This window comes from Mya arenaria, chromosome 17 (assembly GCF_026914265.1).
Source record: "Mya arenaria isolate MELC-2E11 chromosome 17, ASM2691426v1".
Taxonomy (NCBI): Eukaryota; Metazoa; Mollusca; class Bivalvia; order Myida; family Myidae; genus Mya; species Mya arenaria.
The window spans coordinates 26669298-26690777 of NC_069138.1; the positions used below are offsets into that span (position 1 = coordinate 26669298).

Genomic DNA, 21480 nt, shown 5'->3' on the forward strand with positions numbered 1-21480 from the left:
GACAATAAAGGAAAAGTACTTCTAAGGCTAACTGTGACAAAAATCTAAATTGGTAAATAACAAATCAATTTACAAAAAGAATAATTTTAAGAGTTGCTGTAAGCTGTCGCTGGTTACCTTCATTATTTTTAATTGAAAACAAATTCAACGATATAAACGCGGATAGTTTAAAACAGTTGTTTCTACATGGAGTAAAACGTGACAAGGAAAAGTACAAAGAGGTTATAGCATTTTATGTATCAAATAACCATCTGGCTGGCCTCCTTAAGCGTTTTTAAAATATAGGTTAAATTAATCAGAAAGTGGGTTTTTAACAATAACAATAAAAAAATCAACAACATGTACATATAGTAACATGGTTTCTTGGTCATATAATTCTAGGTTCTTTTGTGACAGTATCAAGCAAAATGTACACAAGATATTAATATAAGTACAATATAAAACAGAAGCAACTATATACATGCTATGGCTTACTATATAACTACTATCACATCCATTTTAACATGTATTGGCTAACTATCTCGGTACTACTACAACCATGTTATCATGTTTTGGCTAACTATCTCGGTACTACCACATCTATTTTAACATGTATTGGCTAACTATCTCTGTACTACTACATCCATTTTAACATGTATTGGCTAACTATCTCGGTACTACTACAACCATGTTATCATGTTTTGGCTAACTATCTCGGTACTACCACATCTATTTTAACATGTATTGGCTAACTATGTCTGTACTACTACATCCATTTTATCATGTACTGGCTAACTATCTCGGTACTTCTACATCCATGTTAACATATATTGGCAAACTATCTCGATACAACTACATCTATTTTAACATATACTGGCTAACTATCTCGGTACTACCACATCTATGTTAACATGTATTGGCTAACTATCTCGGTACTACCACATCTATTTTAACATGTATTGGATGACTATCTCGGTACTACCACATCTATTTTAACATGTATTGGCTGACTATCTCGGTACTACTGCATCTATTTCAACATGTATTGGCTAATTATCTCGGTAATACTACATCCATTTTATCATGTACTGGTTAACTATCTCGGTACTACCCCATCTATGTTAACATGTATTGGCTAACTATCTCGGTACTACCACATCTATTTTAACATGTATTGGATGACTATCTCGGTACTACCACATCTATTTTAACATGTATTGGCTGACTATCTCGGTACTACTGCATCTCTTTTAACATGTATTGGCTAACTATCTCGGTACTACCACATCTATTTTAACATGTATTGGATGACTATCTCGGTACTACCACATCTATTTTAACATGTATTGGATGACTATCTCGGTACTACCACATCTATTTTAACATGTATTGGCTGACTATCTCGGTACTACTGCATCTATTTCAACATGTATTGGCTGACTATCTCGGTACTGCTACATCTATGTTAACATGTATTGGCTGACTATCTCGGTACTACTACTACATCTATTTTAACATGTATTGGCTGATTATCTCGGTACTACTACATCTATGTTAACATGTATTGGCTAACTATCTGGGTACTACTACATCTATTTTAACATGTATTGGATGACTATCTCGGTACTACTACATCTATTTTAACATTTATTGGCTAATTATCTCGGTACTACTACATCTATTTTAACATTTATTGGCTTACTATCTCGGTACTACTTCATCTATTTTAACATTTATTGGCTAACTATCTCGGTACTACTACATCTATTTTAACATTTATTGGCTAACTATCTCGGTGCTACTACATCTATGTTAACATTTAATGGCTAACTATCTCGGTAATACTACATCTATGTTAACATGTATTGGCTAACTATCTCGGTACTACCACATCTATTTTAACATTTATTGGCTAACTATCTCTGTACTACTACATCTATTTTAACATTTATTGGCTAACTATCTCGGTACTACTACATCTATGTTAACATTTATTGGCTAATTATCTCGGTAATACTACATCCATTTTATCATGTACTGGTTAACTATCTCGGTACTACCACATCTATTTTAACATGTATTGGCTAACTATCTCTGTACTACTATATCCATTTTATCATGAACTGGCTAACTATCTCGGTACTTCTACATCCATGTTAACATATATTGGCAAACTATCTCGATACAACTACATCTATTTTAACATGTACTGGCTACTTATCTCGGTACTACTACATCTATGTTAACATGTATTGGCTAACTATCTCGGTACTACCACATCTATTTTAACATGTATTGGCTGACTATCTCGGTACTACTGCATCTATTTCAACATGTATTGGCTGACTATCTCGGTACTGCTACATCTATGTTAACATGTATTGGCTGACTATCTCGGTACTACTACTACATCTATTTTAACATGTATTGGCTGATTATCTCGGTACTACTACATCTATGTTAACATGTATTGGCTAACTATCTGGGTACTGCTACATCTATTTTAACATGTATTGGATGACTATCTCGGTACTACCACATCTATTTTAACATTTATTGGCTAACTATCTCTGTACTACTACATCTATTTTAACATTTATTGGCTAACTATCTCGGTACTACTACATCTATGTTAACATTTATTGGCTAATTATCTCGGTAATACTACATCCATTTTATCATGTACTGGTTAACTATCTCGGTACTACCACATCTATTTTAACATGAATTGGCTAACTATCTCTGTACTACTATATCCATTTTATCATGAACTGGCTAACTATCTCGGTACTTCTACATCCATGTTAACATATATTGGCAAACTATCTCGATACAACTACATCTATTTTAACATGTACTGGCTACTTATCTCGGTACTACTACATCTATGTTAACATGTATTGGCTAACTATCTCGGTACTACCACATCTATTTTAACATGTATTGGCTGACTATCTCGGTACTACTGCATCTATTTCAACATGTATTGGCTGACTATCTCGGTACTGCTACATCTATGTGAACATGTATTGGCTGACTATCTCGGTACTACTACTACATCTATTTTAACATGTATTGGCTGATTATCTCGGTACTACTACATCTATGTTAACATGTATTGGCTAACTATCTGGGTACTACTACATCTATTTTAACATGTATTGGATGACTATCTCGGTACTACTACATCTATTTTAACATTTATTGGCTAATTATCTCGGTACTACTACATCTATTTTAACATTTATTGGCTTACTATCTCGGTACTACTACATCTATTTTAACATTTATTGGCTAACTATCTCGGTACTACTACATCTATTTTAACATTTATTGGCTAACTATCTCGGTGCTACTACATCTATGTTAACATGTATTGCTAACTATCTCGGTAATACTACATCTATTTTAACATTTATTGGCTAACTATCTCGGTACTACCACATCTATTTTAACATGTATTGGCTAATTATCTCGGTACTACTACATCTATGTTAACATGTATTGGTTAACTATCTCGGTACTACTACATCTCTTTTAACATGTATTGGCTAACTATCTCGGTACTACTACATACATTTTTAACATGTATTGCCTAACGAGCTAGGTATTACTTCGTCCATTTTAACATGTGTTGACTCATTATCAAGGTATTTCTGGTACATTTTGTAATGAATTTGGTAATCTAGGAATTAACTTCAGTTAACATTTTTTTTTAATTTGTATAAGTACTTGTACACGGTGTATATAGTCTATGGTGTCTGGTATATTCAACTATTTTCATTAGGAAATGATTGTTTTTCTCACAAATTGAGTCAGAAATTATATTTTCATGTGTGTCGCCATTTTAACGGAACATTTGTATAATCAAGCTCAAAATTATTTAATGCTCTTTAGTGGCACGTGAAGTTCTCTACAATAGCAAGAACATTTGGACAATATGTATACCATTTCGGATTCCGATTACGCCTAACCATTGTATTAGTACTCAAATGCAATAAAAATCTTAAAAAATAAATTTTATTTTAGAATTAGCCTCAGCTCTGAATGTATCGTACTACTCCAACAAAAAAGTGCTTGGCCTGAAAGAAACTTGTACTTAAACTAGAGGCTTGCATTTCTGTGAGCAGTTAAGTCATTTGTGGCAATGTTGTTCGTGCTAGTTCTGTGCCTGGTTTTAATTGGCGATTCTACAACAGACGCAGACATAGGTATGAGTTTTTGTAAGTTGTCGTGATTATCATGTTTAGCGCGCTAATTCTAATTGCAAAAACTTAAATTAGGCGACGTCTAAATATTATAAACACTTAATACAATAACATACGTTAAAGTATGTGTCAGAGAAAGACAATATCTGTTTTGTTAAAACGTTTTCATAAATAATATCGCTCAGATTTACATCGAAATAATTTATCACGTAAACTTCTCTGATTGCTAAATATTGCTAATATTTTAAACACCTCGACATCAAAAACAACCTCGAATGTATGCCGGTACATCAGTAGAAGTAGTTCGTAAAAAAATGCTTGTATAAATAAAATGTTTTATCGTGTATTTTGTATTACTTAGTTAAAATTGATTGCCAGTTAAGTGTATTATTGCAGAAATAATTAAGCTTCCAAAGAGTAAAGTCCTTAGGTTTAACCGCTATACTTATATTACAAGGCGATCTACTTGCAGCGTCGTTAAATGTAAATAGTTCTGATATTGTAAACCGTTCATCCGAGGCCGGTTGTTCCGAATAAAAATTTATTGTTGTTTCAATGACATACTTTCAATGTTTATGTGGGACACATAACGTTCAAATTAAAGAACTGGTTAAAACAAGCGAACGACTGTAAATTGTTGTATTTTATGTGTGCCTTTAAAAACAATTTCAATGACATGGTCTGACACTGCATAAAATATAAATATTTCTGAAAAACGAATTTTCATCAAGAATAAAACAAAGGCTTGAAGTTAAACAAATCAAAAACAATTTCAACGATTTTTAACATATTAAAGACAATTTCGTAACAAAAATTATTCTTATTTCAACCTACTACCTATATTATTGAATTGTTTAGGTATTTACATATAATTCCTTATTACGTCGTATTGCGTTTCTGTAGATTCACAAATAGGTCATACGCCACTAAATAATTTTCCTGTATATTCTATAGTCAATTGATTGCATGCAAGTAAACACTGATTTTTAGTGCTTCGTGACCCCTACACCATAAATGGGGAAAACGCTCTACTCGTATACTATTAAAACATTTAACAACTTCCGAAAGAAAGTTAAGATTCTCCTAAGAAAAATAAAATTGGTTGAACGTAACCACTGTGTATTCGGTAGAATGACCATTTCCGGTGAACGAGGACAAAAAATGCGGCGAAAATGTAAAGAGTAAAATGTAGATCAGGAAGATCCAGCATGTTCAGCCTGTTTTTGAAATCAAAATCTATTCAGCGTCAAACCTATAAATATTGAATTTAGTCAATGGTCGGAGATGGTATAACCATGCTTTCATTCACTGTCATGTGTTAGTTAAAATCAATAAGACATCTAACAATTAGTAGGCACTTCCGAATTGGGTGTATATTGCCCTTTAGTATCTCTTTGCGTTAATTGCGTTAATGAGAGCAACGTCTTAAAAACGTCTGATACTACATTACGTTCGCTTCTAACGGGGCAAATTATACACTTTTGTTAGAACTGAGTGTGACGCCTTCAAAGCAAGTGGTGACAAGGATTGGTGTTGGTCTCATGATGTTCTTAAAGTAACTCTCTCTTTTAGTTGAAATCAGAAGAGAGACTTATGCGCCAGTCAATTGTAACCACGCCCCCCCCCCCCGCAGGTCCGGGGGTATACCGGCAAAAGCCGGGGAAATGGACCGTGTTTTTACCTTCGAGGTGGCCCCGCAGTGCCGGGTGAATGCGGTGGTTTTGTCTTCGCACCCAAAATAGCGGGGAATGGGCCTTACCCAGGGTCCCTGTGGGGCGGGGGCATTTGGCGGGGATTTTACCAGCAGGCCGTCTCCGCAGGGCGGGGACTTTACCCGGGCTTGGCTGGACCGAAAGTAAAAGTCCCCGCTATTCACCGGACCTGGGGGACCGTGGCTACAATTGACTGGTGCATTAGTAAAACCAATTATGGTTAATTCTCAATTCTGTGATTTACTCACTGTTTATGCATTTCATCGCATCAAATCACTGTTTATGCATTTCATCGCATCGATATTTTGTATGTATATTATGCATTTCTGTTGCTCAAATGCTTTTTTACTTTGTTCAATATTTTCTGTAATTAATACTGGTTAAACCAAATCATAAGGAGTGTTAAAACAAAAATACCCAAAGCTGGAACCCTTCAGCAAATGGTGATATTTGCTCAAATATCGTCTTTGAAGACCACAAATTTTCATTAGCGTTTATAACGCGATTGAAAATTAATTACGGCTGTGTTGTTGCGTGATTGGTTGATTGACATTATCACGTGATGTTTTCAATGTGTACTTATCAGGGCAACATATCCATCAATTTTGTTAAAGTCACGGTGGCTGTGTGTACTAGCCAGCTATTTCATTATTATTTTTTGACTTTACCGGCGTGGGTTTGAACCCCACTAAAACCAAAATACTTTTTAATGCTAAAACTATATTTTTATGCAATTTCGATATCTTAGAGTTAAATGATGATAAGTGTTTTCTGATGTATTTCCGGGTAAACTTATTTAACAAATTTTGAGAAAATTTAATAATAATCAAGGGAGGGAATTCTTTCTCGGCGCCGAATGTTTAATTGTCCGCCCTTCTTTATTTTGGCGCCTTTCTCACTGGTTCTCTAGTTTTAATCTGGTTCGGACATATGTTTTCTCCCTCCCTCCCGCCCGGTTCTTTTATTTCTTTTTGTCGGACAAGTTCTCAATTTCATCTTTGTTTACATGGTTAATTCTTTTCTTCCCTCTATTATTTAAGGATATTGAATATTATATTATGTTTTTTCACTTCATTATGCTTTCTGATGTGGTATCCTCGCGTGGAGGATTTATGGCTGCTTTTGACATAAGCTTTATATCTATGTTTATTCCATTTCCAATCTAGCAGCCCATTATTTCGGCCAAATTTAATATATATTTTACATTTGTCTTTGCTTTTCCTGAGCGCAATAATTTTTGGTCCATAAACATGAGCTAGTCCCCTTAAAACAGTTTTGCTACGTTCTAGTGTTTTCAAAACCCTTGTCGTTGTGGTAGAATTATCTTAAGAGAGCTTTTGTTAATAACTGTTTTTCTCAATTGATTTATTAAGCATCGGGTTTCGTTCGTTGAAAAACCGTGCACAATAGAATACACTGGAATTTTAAAAAAGCTTGTCTTCGCGCTTAAAATCTAAAATCCGATATCAAATGCGGTAAACATAATTTAAGACCAAATCTTAATTGCTTATTGATTATAAAGATAGACAATACGCGTATCGAAAATACCAAAGAGCAATTTTAGTATGTATTTAAAACTGTATTAATACATATTACAAGTATAAGTTTCCGATTTTATCAATTCGTCTACTGCGTTCTCATGAGAAAACAACGATGATATGTCAAAGTAGCTTTTATCACCACTCAAGACCACTTAAACTTATTCGTTTAAACATATTTTATTTATCAACGTATACACACATATTATAAAGACAAACAGAAAACACATGCACAATCTAGAAAAGGATTAGAACGAAAGATAAATATATCTTAAAAATTTCTACTCCAAACTTTAGCAGAAGTACATATTTTATGACGGACATTTGTACAGCTTACAATGTAGACGACACAATGATATTGATTTTGTTGGATTAGATCAGATAGTAGTAGTGTTTAATGTGATTTGGCTTCATTTACTTTAATTAAAACTTTTATATAAACTTTATTTTGCGGACATCAGGAAATGGTTACAATAAAAAAAACGCGTGAATCCCCTTTAAAAGTGATTGACCAATAGCCGCTCTGATTTGAATATCCATAAACGGCAAACCAATAAAAATGATTTGACTGAACAACGAACATGATTTACTAGCGCATGGACTAGGGTAATGTTATTACACTCATATGTTATTCAACCGTGTTTATTTAAGACGCTAGAAATATTCGGCACAATGTCAATTAACGTATAATTATGACCGTGGCTGGTACTTTTAACTGATACTCAATATCTTGCTTAACACTTATTTGCAATCTCTAAGAAGAAGTCGTTGTTACACAAACTGGCTATATTTACTATTAAGGCAAATCAGATCAGAGACAATATTATTAATATTGCAGCGTAACTCAAACTGGATGTTATGGCTCTCTTCTTGTTGTTTCTGTTTGTTTGAATTCATGTTAATTTATATATCCTGTTGTGCATGCTATGGTGATTGTTTTGATGATCATAAGCTGTATATGCTTGTATCTAAATAAATGTTCTGTTCTGTTTTGTAATAGCTAATTAATATGCTTTTCTAAATATTAAAAGTTACACTATCACATATTCAGGGTGTTTCAATGATGGTAAAAACCAAATGTTAAATTCAGGCTATTAAATGTATCAGATCAACGATTCTATTATTTTTCAAGTAATATGTATCTGTTGAAACCAGACTATGTTGTATGTATCGGAGTATTAGCTCGGAAGGTGAGACAAAGGTGTTTGCGACTTGCTATCATTACATCACCGGATTTTAGATTGTTATAAAAAATCAAAAGCTGGTATAGAACTGTTTGAAATTTCAGTGCCGAGATGTCCCGAAATAAGGGCAGAAAACGGTAAGGTAAATTACAGTGGAGACAAGGAGAGATACACTTCTGCACATATAAGGTAAGTTTAGCTACAAAAATGTTTACATTGCAGCCATTGTTTTAACCAGCGTACAAAATATATGGTATTGTGAAGAAATGCGGACAAATGTTAGGTGGGTTTCATAAATCTAATTGAAGCTTTCAGCTTCCTCTGTAGTATGGTGGAGGAAAGGCTACAATCTCAAAAACGTACGGTGCACCCTTAATTTGAGGATGCAACCATAAATGTATGTACGGTGCGCCCTTAATTTGAGGATGCAACCATAAATGTATGTACGGTGCGCCCTTAATTTGAGGATGCAACCATAAATGTATGAACGGTGCGCCCTTAATTTGAGGATGCAACCATAAATGTATGTACGGTGCGCCCTTAATTTGAGGATGCAACCATAAATGTATGTACGGTGCGCCCTTAATTTGAGGATGCAACCATAAATGTATGTACGGTGCACCCTTAATTTGTGGATTCAACCATAAATGCGCCCTTAATTTATGGATGCCACCATAAATGTGTGTACATGTATGGATGCCAACATAAATGTATGTACGTTGTGCCCTTAATGTATGGATGCCACCATAAATGTATGTACATTGCGCCGTTAATTCATGGATGCCAACATAAATGTATGTACATTGCGCCTTTAATGTATGGATGCCAACATAAATGTATGTACGTTGTGCCCTTAATGTATGGATGCCAACATAAATGTATGTACGTTGTGCCCTTAATGTATGGATGCCAACATAAATGTATGTACGCTGCGCCCTTAACTTGTGGATGCCACCATATATGTATGTACGTTTTGCGCTCTTAATCTATGGACGCCACGATAATTATTTTGTGGATGCCACCATATATGTATGTACGTGTTGCGCTCTTAATCTATGGATGCCACGATAATTAATTTGAGGATGCCACCATAAATGTATGTTTGATGTGCCCTTAATTTGTGGATGCAACCATAAATGTATGTACGTTGCACTTTTAATTTATAGTTGCACCAATAAATTATCGCGGCATCTTGTACCTATTTCATTGCAGTCACTACAAAAACATGGCCAACATTTGAGCACAATTGAGAAAAAAATGCCTTTCCATGGGTTATCTAAATTGAATAATGTAAAAACAAAGATATACAATGTTAGAAAACAGATATTTATAAGTTTTTAATATACTTAAAAATATAATTTAGTGTTGAAACTACAAATGTAAGAGACAATAGCAGTTGTTTTAAAAGGTGTTGTTATTGTTTACTATTTAGATTTAGACATATTAGGCACCAATGAAATTGGGCGTTTGACCATGATCGCCAAGACCACATTAGTTGAACCTCAAAATAGTCTTTTAAACTTAAATTATTGAACTGATTCAATAGACAATTGACATTACTTGCAGTTGCGATGAAGGCTACAGCGTTGGAAAAGATGGGGTGGAAACGGTTGCATGTCTTCATAGTCTACAATGGGAAAACACATTACAGTGTTACAGTGAGTAAAACTAAGATGTAGTTACATTATCAAACGTCATTGGTTAGGATGAGCATAACTCGAAACTGGTACAGATAGGTATACATGTGAAGCATAAAGACTGCTGTTGTTGTACAGGTGAAGCATATAGACTGGTGTAATTGTACAGGTGAAGCATATAGACTGGTGTAATTGTACAGGTGAAGCATATGGACTGGTGTCATTGTACAGGTGAAGCATATAGACTGGTGTAATTGTACAGGTGAAGCATATGGACTGGTGTCATTGTACAGGTGAAGCATATAGACTGGTGTAATTGTACAGGTGAAGCATATAGACTGGTGTCATTGTACAGGTGAAGCATATAGACTGGTAGTATTGTACAGGTGAAGCATATAGACTGGTGTCATTGTACAGGTGAAGCATATAGACTGGTGTCATTGTACAGGTGAAGCATATAGACTGGTGTCATTGTACAGGTGAAGCATATAGACTGGTGTCATTGTACAGGTGAAGCATATAGACTGGTGTCATTGTACAGGTGAAGCATATAGACTGGTGTCATTGTACAGGTGAAGCATATAGACTGGTGTAATTGTACAGGTTTATCATATAGACTGGTGTCATTGTACAGGTTTATCATATGGACTGGTATTATTGTACAGGTGAATCATATAGACTGGTATTATTGTACAGGTGAATCATATAGACTGGTGTAATTGTACAGGTTTATCATATAGACTGGTGTCATTGTACAGGTTTATCATATGGACTGGTATTATTGTACAGGTGAATCATATAGACTGGTATTATTGTACAGGTGAATCATATAGACTGGTATCGCTACACCGGTTTAGCATATAGACAGGTATCAGTTAATAGGTTTAGCATAAAGACTGGTATAAGCATACACGTTAAGCATAAAAAGTGGCACCCGTATACAGGTTAAGGATAAAGACAGGTATCAGTTTACAGGTTAAAGATACAGCCTTACACCCAAATAAGATTAATTACAATTAATAATATTTTTTTTAATATTTAAAAAAGAATGAATAAATGTCCAAGACAATAAAGTTATTATGAAGGATACCGAGTTTAGTTGGAAAGAAACGTGCAAAAAACACAGTATCTCTACCTTATGAGACTATAGTAGATCAGCTTTTTTAAGGATAAAGACAGGTATCAGTATCAGATTAAGGTAAAATACAGGTATCAGTATACATGTTAAGGATATGATACAGGTATCAGTATACATGTTAAGGATAAAGACTGGTATCAGTACACAGGTTAAGGATAAAGACTGGTATCAGTATACAGGTTAATGATAAAGACTGGTATCAATACACAGGTTAAGGATGAAGACTGGTATCAGTATAGGATGAAGACTGGTATCAGTATACAGGTTAAGGATAAAGACTGGTATCAGTATACAGGTTAAGGATAAAGACTGGTAGCAGTATACAGGTTAAGAATTAAAACAGGTATCAGTATACAGGTTAAGGATAAAGACTGGTATCAATACACAGGTTAAGGATGAAGACTGGTATCAGTATAGGATGAAGACTGGTATCAGTATGCAGGTTATGGATAAAGACTGGTATCAGTATACAGGTTAAGGATAAAGACTGGTATCAGTATACAAGTTAAAGATAAATACAAGTCATATCTACATTTAGCTAGGGCGATGGCCCTCAGATAGTGTTATTCACTGAAACCTATAAGTTATTCCCCCGAAATATGCACACATGTTTAAAGCTGAACTTTGTTAGCAAATAGTGATGCAAACAATCAGATTTGATATTTTCATAATGTTCGTATACATGGCGTTTAACGCTAAAACAACCCGATTCCTCCGATACAGATTTAAAAACTTTCACAAACTATTCTGTATCAGCATTAGTTAAAAAGCGGGGATGCAGACATTACTATGATTAGCAGAAGTTCTGCCCCTTGCAGGCGTTCGAAGCACTATCGAACTTTTATCGCTTTTTTGGTAAAATAAATCAGGTTCGATTTCATTATATTCTTGTTAATTTGTTTTACGGGTTACAACTTAACATTCTTTATAACTAACTCACATGTGTTACTTCTTCCCCAGAGACGGTGAAACCATGGAAACCCGCGAACAGTAAAATAAGAAAATTGGAAGATGACGATGTTGAGCATCATGAAACGTACACACTCCGCTGTAACAAGGGCTATGAAATGAAGCAAATGAATGGTCGTTACCTTGGTGAAGAAGATAGATCCATGTTAAGCGTTAGTGTGCAGAATCTGAACGGCGTTTTGAAATACGGGGAAATTGATGCGACCTTGCTGTCGTGTGTTGAAAGTACGTAACGGTCGCGAGTAAAAGTTTTATTATTTTAACAGTTATAAATAGACCTGTTTAACATAATATATGCATTATATTTTTAGACTATAAACTCGTTGACAGCTCAGGTGTGTAACATCATTTGTTTATTTGTTTTGTTTTTCAACATTTCATGGTGAGTAATGATTCATGAAAAAAAGCAAAAGTTGATTTGCATTGTATTTTTATTATTAGTAGAAGTAGTAGTAGTAGTAGTAGTAGTAGTAGTAGTTGTAGTTGTAGTAGTTATTATTATTATTATTATTATTATTATTATTATTATTATTATTATTAAAGATAACATTATATCCTTAGCGTGGGATACCTGTTATGTACGCAGTGTTACTTTTTATATCTAGTTCTCCTACATGTAACGTGCAGGCAATGTTTCTGCTAAAAAGTCAATTTTATGATGATTTCTAAAAACATTTGTGTATGGGTGTGATAATTTTTTCTGTATCTGGTCATTGGCCAGCACTGAAATTTCAAGTAAATAAAAATTGTTTGACCGTGATCCTTTGTTCTTAAAATTCCAGAGAGGTGTTTTCAAAAGGCTGTTAGACCATCAAAATACCACATGCTGATCATACAGCCGAAGAGAACATATGTGGAACATGGACAATCTTTCATTTTATCATGCGAGAACGGCTTTGTCCACAATCTAACGAGCGATCCGAATTTACTGTGCACCTTTGGAAAGCTTTCAAGGATTAAGCATGTCTGTGCACCACGTAAGTGGACATTCTGGATTGGAAGAATGTTTGTAGAAGCAAGTTTTTAGATAATAATTATGTCTCCCCTTCGACTGAAAAGGAGACGCACTGTATTTGTCATTATTCTTCTAATCACTTTTTGATTTCTTTTTATTCTTCTCTTGTTTTCAACCAGATGTTGTCCGTAGCAAAACTCAAATACTAGTAGAAGGAATTGACTGAAAATCGGAACATACATATATATAGATAACGATTTTAAGCTGGGCAACTTGCAAGAATTATAACATTGGGACTGTTTATTGCAAAGTTATTTGCCCTTGTTCATTTTTTTATAATGCAAACGTTGTCCATGCACTTACTCAAAAACTGTTTGAAGCAATGGATATAATATTGGTAAAGAGATAGATAGCAATGTGAAGTTGTGCAGCCTGCGAGAATAATAACTTCTGGGCACATTATTTTAGAGTTATCTCCCCTCGTTCACTTTTCATAATGTAAATTTGTCCTGGCACTTGAGAATTACTTGAACGAATTGATTTATACTTGGAGTATTGATATATATATCAAGACTCATCGCCCTTTGTTTACCTTTTCATAATGTAAACTTTTTTCCACATCCTTTTTCAAAAAAAACAACTTGAAAGAATTTGAATTCATTGACCCATGGAACAAACATAGGAATTGGTGTTAGGTTGTGCACATTATAAGCTTTATAACTCTGAGACAAATAATTGCAAAGTTATCCACCTTGTTCATTTTTTATAATTCATGTGTCCAGAAAACAACTATTGTATTGGTTTTTAATGTACTGAAAAGTAGTTAAATAAACGCTTGAATGGTTTCTTTTGCATGAAGGGTTAAGCTAAACATACATTTTTTTTTCAGTTAACTGTAAATTTGACCGTCCTATTGAGCAAGGGATGACTCTAAAACACAGGGGAAAGTTCATCAAAGCTTCTTCAAAGAAAGCGATTGATCATGGAGAATCAGTCAAATTTAACTGTAAATATGGAGGAAATGGCGTAAGATATGAACCCAAAAAACGGTTGTTTAAATGTGACCGGGGAAAGTGGTTAGAAGATAATAGTAGAGGCGGTTCATGGTCGTTAGGCAACAATGGAACGTTTCCAGAATGTCGACCAGGTATTTACTACATAATTAGGCTATTTTATTAAAAGAAATATTCTTAAAAACATATACATTCATCTTAAACTACCTCAATCCATATAGTTTACGTTAAAAATATTCAATCATACGGAGTTGAGCAAGACGCAAATGCCTTGTCCTTGTATAATTAAAGGGCACATTTGAGTTATTATTTTCTTTTCTTTCTGTTTGTAAGTTAACTTAGTATTCCAAGGTGTTGAAGTATTGAATGATTGTATAACGTATTCGATTTAATCATATGTTTCCTGGTCTATGCAGATGAGCAGTGATGTAAATAAAAATAAAACGTTTTTCGAGGGATTAAAATATGTACATGATATCGTGAAACTTAATTATACGTGTTAAACAAGGGAACCACCTCTCAATTTCAAAATTTCAAGCAAAATGCGAGTGTCAGAACGGAGGAACATGTATTCGAGATAAGACTTGTAGATGTTCACGATTCACGAAGGGGCTGCAATGTGAAACACGTAAGTAAAGCAAAGATTGGCCATTGAAAAATGTCTTCTTTTCAGATTATTGCATGGCACTTGTATTCGAATAGGAGAACATTTTGTGTATCATAGATATACATGTTCACATTTTCAATCGAGTTCGTAAAATTCCAGCATTTACAATCCATATTTATGGTCTTTTAGTCACCAGGAAACTTTTTTCGCAAAAAACACAAACCATATGCATTTGTATGAATGATATGTGTCTTTCGCGAAAATGAGTCCTGTATATTAACGTTAACAGCGAAAAACAAATGTTAACCAAAAAAGGGAATATAAACAAACTTTATTATATATAATCGATTAAAGAACTTTTTTGAAAATATACAGTTTAAATTGTCTGCTTATAAGACACAAAACCAGTTCCTCAAAGAAAACGCCCCTTTCCCTCCACAGGCTCAATTTTGCTGACGACTTCGCATACTAGTATTTATTTCAGCTGATTGTCCAAATGGGTGTTTAAACGGTGGGACATGTACCTTCCCAAACCAGTGCAGCTGTCCGGTTGGATTCACTGGCAGTCGTTGCCAAAAAAGTAAGTCCTTATGCATTAATAGGCATCATTTTATATTTCGTGTTCCTCTAACAAATTATAGTCGCTTATATTTGTATGTATATCTTGTGTGTTTGTGCAATACCGTGACCTTGTTTGTCTCCATTTACCCTGTGCTTCTTAAATATAGATTCCTTTGTTGTTATTTTTTAAATGCTTTAATTATAGTCATTTTATGAGAGGTTTAGAGGTTTAGTGGTGGCTTATAGATGTTGACATGCTCAAGCATGCAGTTATTTTTCGCAATGAGACTTTTAAAAATAACCATTTTATTTCCATGCAAAAATGAATGACTTCTTTAAAAACTGTTATAAAAATACAGTTAACGGCTTTGTGGTAAATTGTTGATGTAAATGTTATCATAAATTTCATTTCGCTGTTCTTGACAACTAAGCTATAGAAATAGATGCTTGGGCAAGCATTAGATGAGCGAAGCATGCAGAAGAAGTAATATATTTAACTATACGCCTACAGCTGAATGGTTATTAACAAATGTAGCAATTCGTAATAGTTGGTGTTATTTTTGGTCTTCTAAGCATTTAAGAAGGCAGGCCGGGCACAGCCCGATGCTAAATATTTTTTAGAGGCCCAAAAATGAATGATTACTTTTTTATGATCAGCGGAAGTTACCGTGAATGTCTTTATAAAAGTCAGTGCACATGCGCGAGCTTCTTAATAAATCATATAATAAAACCTATTAATTTATAGATTGAAATTTGGCAATTGATTTTTTTACTAAATGACAAGTTCACGGTTATATTCTTCTAAATGTGTTTTTGTTTGTCAGTGCACTTCAAAATGATAAATTAAATGAATTTGTCCGGCGATCCCAATGGCAGAGCACTCTTTCCATATACATTGTGGAGAATTTTACATGAATGGTCGTTCAATACGGAATTTATTATATGAGTTTTCTTAAACTTATAAAAAATGCTTATATACTAAATTTCAAAAGTTTTGCACGAGTTATAAATGTTTAATATCTTTCTTACAAAAATAATATTGTTAGTCATACAAGGTTTTGGAGCATAGTGTACAGACATAATGTAATCCCTGTTAAAACTACCCTCGATCTTTAACATGCACCAGTGTCTCATTAAATTTAAAGAGTATCTTTGCTTGTAGCGAAGCTTTGGAACTACTAATTTTTCTGTTTTAACGAAGCCATACATTCATTAGGCTAAAAGTAGTATAATACCAATTTGTAATTCAGATAATATGTTAAACTTGACAATATTATTTCACTAATGTAGAAGATGATTTGAAAAATAAATACGACACCATTACCGAAATGCAAGAAGGGTCCACCATCTTTGACCCCAGAACCACGGACACACAGCTTTCACTGAATTCTTTGTCTTGGAACGGTTAAACTATTAAAGCGAAATACATTATTTTAGATTGGACCACATAAAGCAGAAATAGGACTTTTAAAAGTTTTAAACACTTTTTTGATGAACAACTGATTTGTCATCTGTCACCAATTTCTCGAACATCTTAAATTCCTTATAACAGGATTAAGCTAAGCTCACTAGTTTTGTTTTGGTATTCATGTAGTTAGTGCAAGATTTTTGGACTTCAAAAGGAAATTACCTTTATGTTTACCACAATAAGCTATGTTTTATATAGTAAAATCGTAATCAAGTAAGAAATTCGGCTAAATGAAATAAGGTACTGAAATTGGGGCCTTAAGCAATTGTTTCACCATATCCCATGTGTGAATGACCGCCTGTTTCAAATCGACATTAGCAAATACATTGTATGTGTAACCATAAAGGTTTCTGTTTATTGATTGAAACCTGCTCAATCAGGCGGATCGTATTGTCATGCATACTTACTTTTATGTTATGTTACTAACATAAAAAGAAACATTACAGGCAGAAAGACGTATATGGCTGCTGTGTATGAACACGCACTTGTCCTTCCATCAAGAACCTTGGTTCCAGTATCTCGACAGACGGCAGTTGAAAACATGATGGTCAACCTTCGTGTATACCAACATCAGGCAAAAATTGCAGCAACTCAGGTTAAACTTTTGTATTTGAAAAAAACACATTTGCATTTAGGGTAAAGTCAAAAATAAAAAATATATACGAATGTGAATAAAAGAATACTTCGAACTCTAATTAATGTTGTTGTTTTTTACTAAGTCTCAACGGGCATAATAAAAAACCCATTTATTTTAATATTAAAAATACAATGCATTAAGTATATGTTTGTTTGTTATTGTAAAAGTAATTAAATGCAAAGACGGAGCACCTGGTATATAATGAGATTGTGTATACATGTTTTGATAATTAAAGTGACACTCTTATTCAAAATCAATACATACATATGTATAACAAACATAAATTCTGACTGATGCACCTTAAACTTCTTACTAAATAATGCATTTATGGAAAATATTAATTACTGATAACAAGATTGTAATCGTGTATTTAAATGCAAAAAGCTCAAAAATATTAAATGATTGGTGAATGCTAAAAGACTGTGGTTTACTATAGTTTTATTAGGTAGAAATACCGTGTTTTATGCTCATTTCTTTCAAATTCAACTCGGTATCATTCATGAGAACCATTGTTCGACATTAATTCATCCATTTTGGAATATTAAAACAAAATTTCTAATTGTTGCAAATCTTACATGGGAAAAAGAGTGCATCTTTAAATAAGCTACGAAACCTTGTTACTGTTTGTCCTCATGTAGCAATACTACTGTAACATTGCTAGTCAACTCTGTATAAAACTTTCTGAATGTTTTTATGTTGATTTTTCTTGTCATTTCCTAAATAAACGAAATATATTTGAGTGCACATGTTAAAATTTGACCAATTTTTATTAAAAACTTTTTACAATAGTGATATATCCTGATATAGGTCGGTTCGATACAAAAAAATATGTCTACCTGCATAACATATTCTTTGAAATGTTAGTGGAAACAAAGAAAACAATATTTTGGCCTGATAGAAACACATGCAGGGGTAGCTGTTCCACTCATCAATTTGTTTTAAATATGTTAGGTTTGAAATTTCCTGCGTTTTTATCACCATAAACACCATCAACGGCAACGTTGAAGCATGCAATTACGACGTGATCCTATCGAGCTTTGGGTAATATGCAAACAGACTTAATTCTAAAATGTTTGGACTGAATAACCAGTGACAAGTTTCAATGGTGTTGTTGCTTTATCATAATGAATAAAGAAAACAACCAATTTTAGTTTAAAATTGATTGAAGTCGTTTTGCAAGTCGTGTTAACGATTATGTTACTATGCATTGCATTATTCAATACAATTTTGTTTCAGCAGAATGCGGACATAATAGTGTTTCCTGAAGATGGTGTTTACGGCGTGTATATGGATGATCAGCACGAGATAGTCTATCCGTACCTGGAACTTATACCAGACCCGACAAAACTGCAATCGAACCCTTGCAACAACCCGAGTACGTTGCCAGATACTGAAGTACAACAAGTCCTTAGTTGTATTGCAAAAGAAAATAAACTTTTTGTAGTAGCAAACATCGGTGACAAAGTGCCATGTAATCAAAATGACACGAAATGCCCAGGAACTGGCCATTATCAATATAACACTAATGTTGTGTATGACCCACAGGGAACCCTTGTAGCGAGGTATCATAAATATAACTTATATGGTGAATATCAATTCGACAGACCTGAACATGCTGATATTGCAGTATTTGAAACTCCGTTTGGGCGATTTGGGACTTTTACATGTTTTGACATTCTCTTTGAACATCCAGCAATCGACTTGATAACGAAACATAATGTTACAAATATTGTGTTTCCAACGGCTTGGATGGACGCTGCACCATTCTTCAATTCAATACAATTCCATTCAGCTTTCGCTGCTGCACATGGCATAAATCATTTGGCATCAAACATTCACTTTCCACAATATCGCTTTCATGGAAGTGGAATTTATACACCTGAAGGAGCCGCTGCTTATTACTACAATACGACTGTTGGTAGTGAAGGCAGACTGCTTGTCAAAGAAATTCCTGTTGTTCACGAGGCAAAAACACTTTCTCTGCCGTTTGAAGAACATGCGACTGAATTCACACCAAGTCAGCAGGGTGAATACTTTTCTACCGTCATTTTTAAAAACAAGTACAATGCTACTCCTTTAACAGGCAGGTCGGGGCGTGCAGTTGTTTGCCACAACAACCTCTGCTGTCATGCTTCATACAAGACGAATGAAACTTCAGTACAAAGCGGACATGAATCAGATGGAATGGAAAATGAATATTTCGCTCTTGGCGCATTCGATGGACTTCGATACTCAAGAATAAACTACTATATTCAAGTTTGCATTATTCTTAGATGTCATGATAACGGCACAACACCGACATGCAACGACAAAGTCAACCTTCCGGTTAAAATTGACATGCTCAACTTCGAAATGTCTGGGAACTTCTCGACGCCATACATCTATCCAGAAATTCTGTTGCAAAAGAAAGGAGATTTTGGTCTTGCTTCTTATCCAAAACGCTGGTCCTACGCTGATGGACGCCTGAAGTCTGACAATAAGTTTATGCATCCCTTGGCGGTTGCTACGTTGCTTGGGAGATCCTATGACAGAGATTAGGACTAGGACACGTTGCGTATTTCTCGGGATGTAAGAATATATATGCTAATGTGTGTTTTCCATCCTTTAGAAACAAGGCTTTTGCGATAACTAAAAACAGTGTGTGTGGTGTCAAAACTAGTTTTGGTCCTTGTTGCAAAATATGGCTGAGTGAAAAGTTTTTGAAAAATTTACTCAAGAGCGTATTGTACATTGGAATTTTCCATTGTAATTCAACCTATTTTTTGTTATTGCAGAAATTAAATATTTTTCCGCATGGAAATACCAAACATCTTTCTTGATATCTTAGTATGGACATTTGACAATAAGTTGTTGTATTTATTGAAGTATCTCATCATTTAAATATTATAATGTTGCGATTTCGATTTTTATTGAATAGTTGTATTCTCCAAATTCTGAATCACATAAGTATGTCCTTAAAACGTCTTTGAGAAATATTCTATAACTATTGAGAAAAAAGAAAAACAAAATAATTTACTGTAAGTCTCAAATATATATATTTATATGCAAATAATACTCGTATATGCAATAATATTTGCTTTTTGTATGGTTTATGGAATATGATGTGTATTATCCAAACGCAGTCTTCCTTATTTTAAATACAACATGACTATGTAAAAATGATCTTACACCTGAAGTATATCTGCGTAAAACATGCTTAAAAGATGTTATTGTTGTTTTTTACCCCCACGAACCCTCACTCACTCTATGTTTACACAAGTACAAGTTTAAAATCACTCCTTGCAATTCTATACGGATCGAAACTGATATTTTTTATTATTTTTTTAACGAAAACAAACTTAGATTGATTTTGCTCAAAGACTCTGATATGAAGCGTGCATTAAATTCTGCTGATAAGTTGTTATATTTTCATTTCTTCACAATTAAAGCAATTGTTTTGGAAACGTCACTCAACATGACCCTGCCCAAATTGCTTATTTTGTCAATGTTCTATTCAAAGAATTACTAGAAAGTTTTCGATACGGCTAATGCTGTTAACAGTTTCAATTTTGGCTCTATAACGAAGACATTTTTCTCTTTCCAATGTTTACAATACTTGGCAGCAATGCTAACTGACATAACATCTCGACTTCGTTCATTAGTCAGAAATTCATTGTGATATAAATTGAAATGTCGTCTCTGCCATGATAAGAATGATATCTGTCCACATTTAAATATGTGTGTATGATCTGATATGTTTGAGTTTTTAGAAAGTAACCTATTGTATCGCTGTGTCTCGTCTCTATTCGGAGAATAAATGTTTATGATTTGTGTATCCCTTAAGATAACCGCAAAGGGTTGAATCTTCCAGTATTATGGTTCACCCCATTCGGAA

General features: G+C 34.0%; 1 protein-coding gene across 3 annotated transcripts; it reads left to right on the forward strand.

The window, feature by feature from the left end:
• The first annotated feature begins 4077 nt into the window (after positions 1-4077).
• Positions 4078-20810, forward strand: LOC128224259 (pantetheinase-like). 3 transcript variants are annotated; one of them, XM_052934062.1, is made up of 10 exons: positions 4078-4190; positions 8726-8810; positions 10188-10279; positions 12357-12590; positions 13148-13342; positions 14210-14467; positions 14872-14961; positions 15425-15520; positions 17416-17564; positions 18843-20810. In XM_052934062.1, the coding sequence occupies exons 1-10, from the start codon at positions 4127-4129 to the stop codon at positions 20142-20144; spliced, it is 2565 nt and encodes an 854-aa protein (XP_052790022.1). In that variant the 5' UTR covers positions 4078-4126; the 3' UTR covers positions 20145-20810. The 3 variants fall into 3 exon arrangements, with proteins under 3 accessions (XP_052790022.1, XP_052790023.1, XP_052790024.1); XM_052934063.1 differs by having other exon boundaries at positions 18846-20810; XM_052934064.1 differs by having other exon boundaries at positions 4178-4202.
• Positions 20811-21480: the final 670 nt, after the last annotated feature.

Coding starts and splice junctions, on each gene's coding strand:
- LOC128224259 (XM_052934062.1), top strand. CDS start 4,127: ATGTTGTTCGTGCTAGTTCTGTGCCTGGTTTTAATTGGCGATTCTACA. Junction 4,191..8,725: donor TACAACAGACGCAGACATAG/GTATGAGTTTTT, acceptor TTGAAATTTCAG/TGCCGAGATGTCCCGAAATA. Junction 15,521..17,415: donor TGGCAGTCGTTGCCAAAAAA/GTAAGTCCTTAT, acceptor GAAACATTACAG/GCAGAAAGACGTATATGGCT.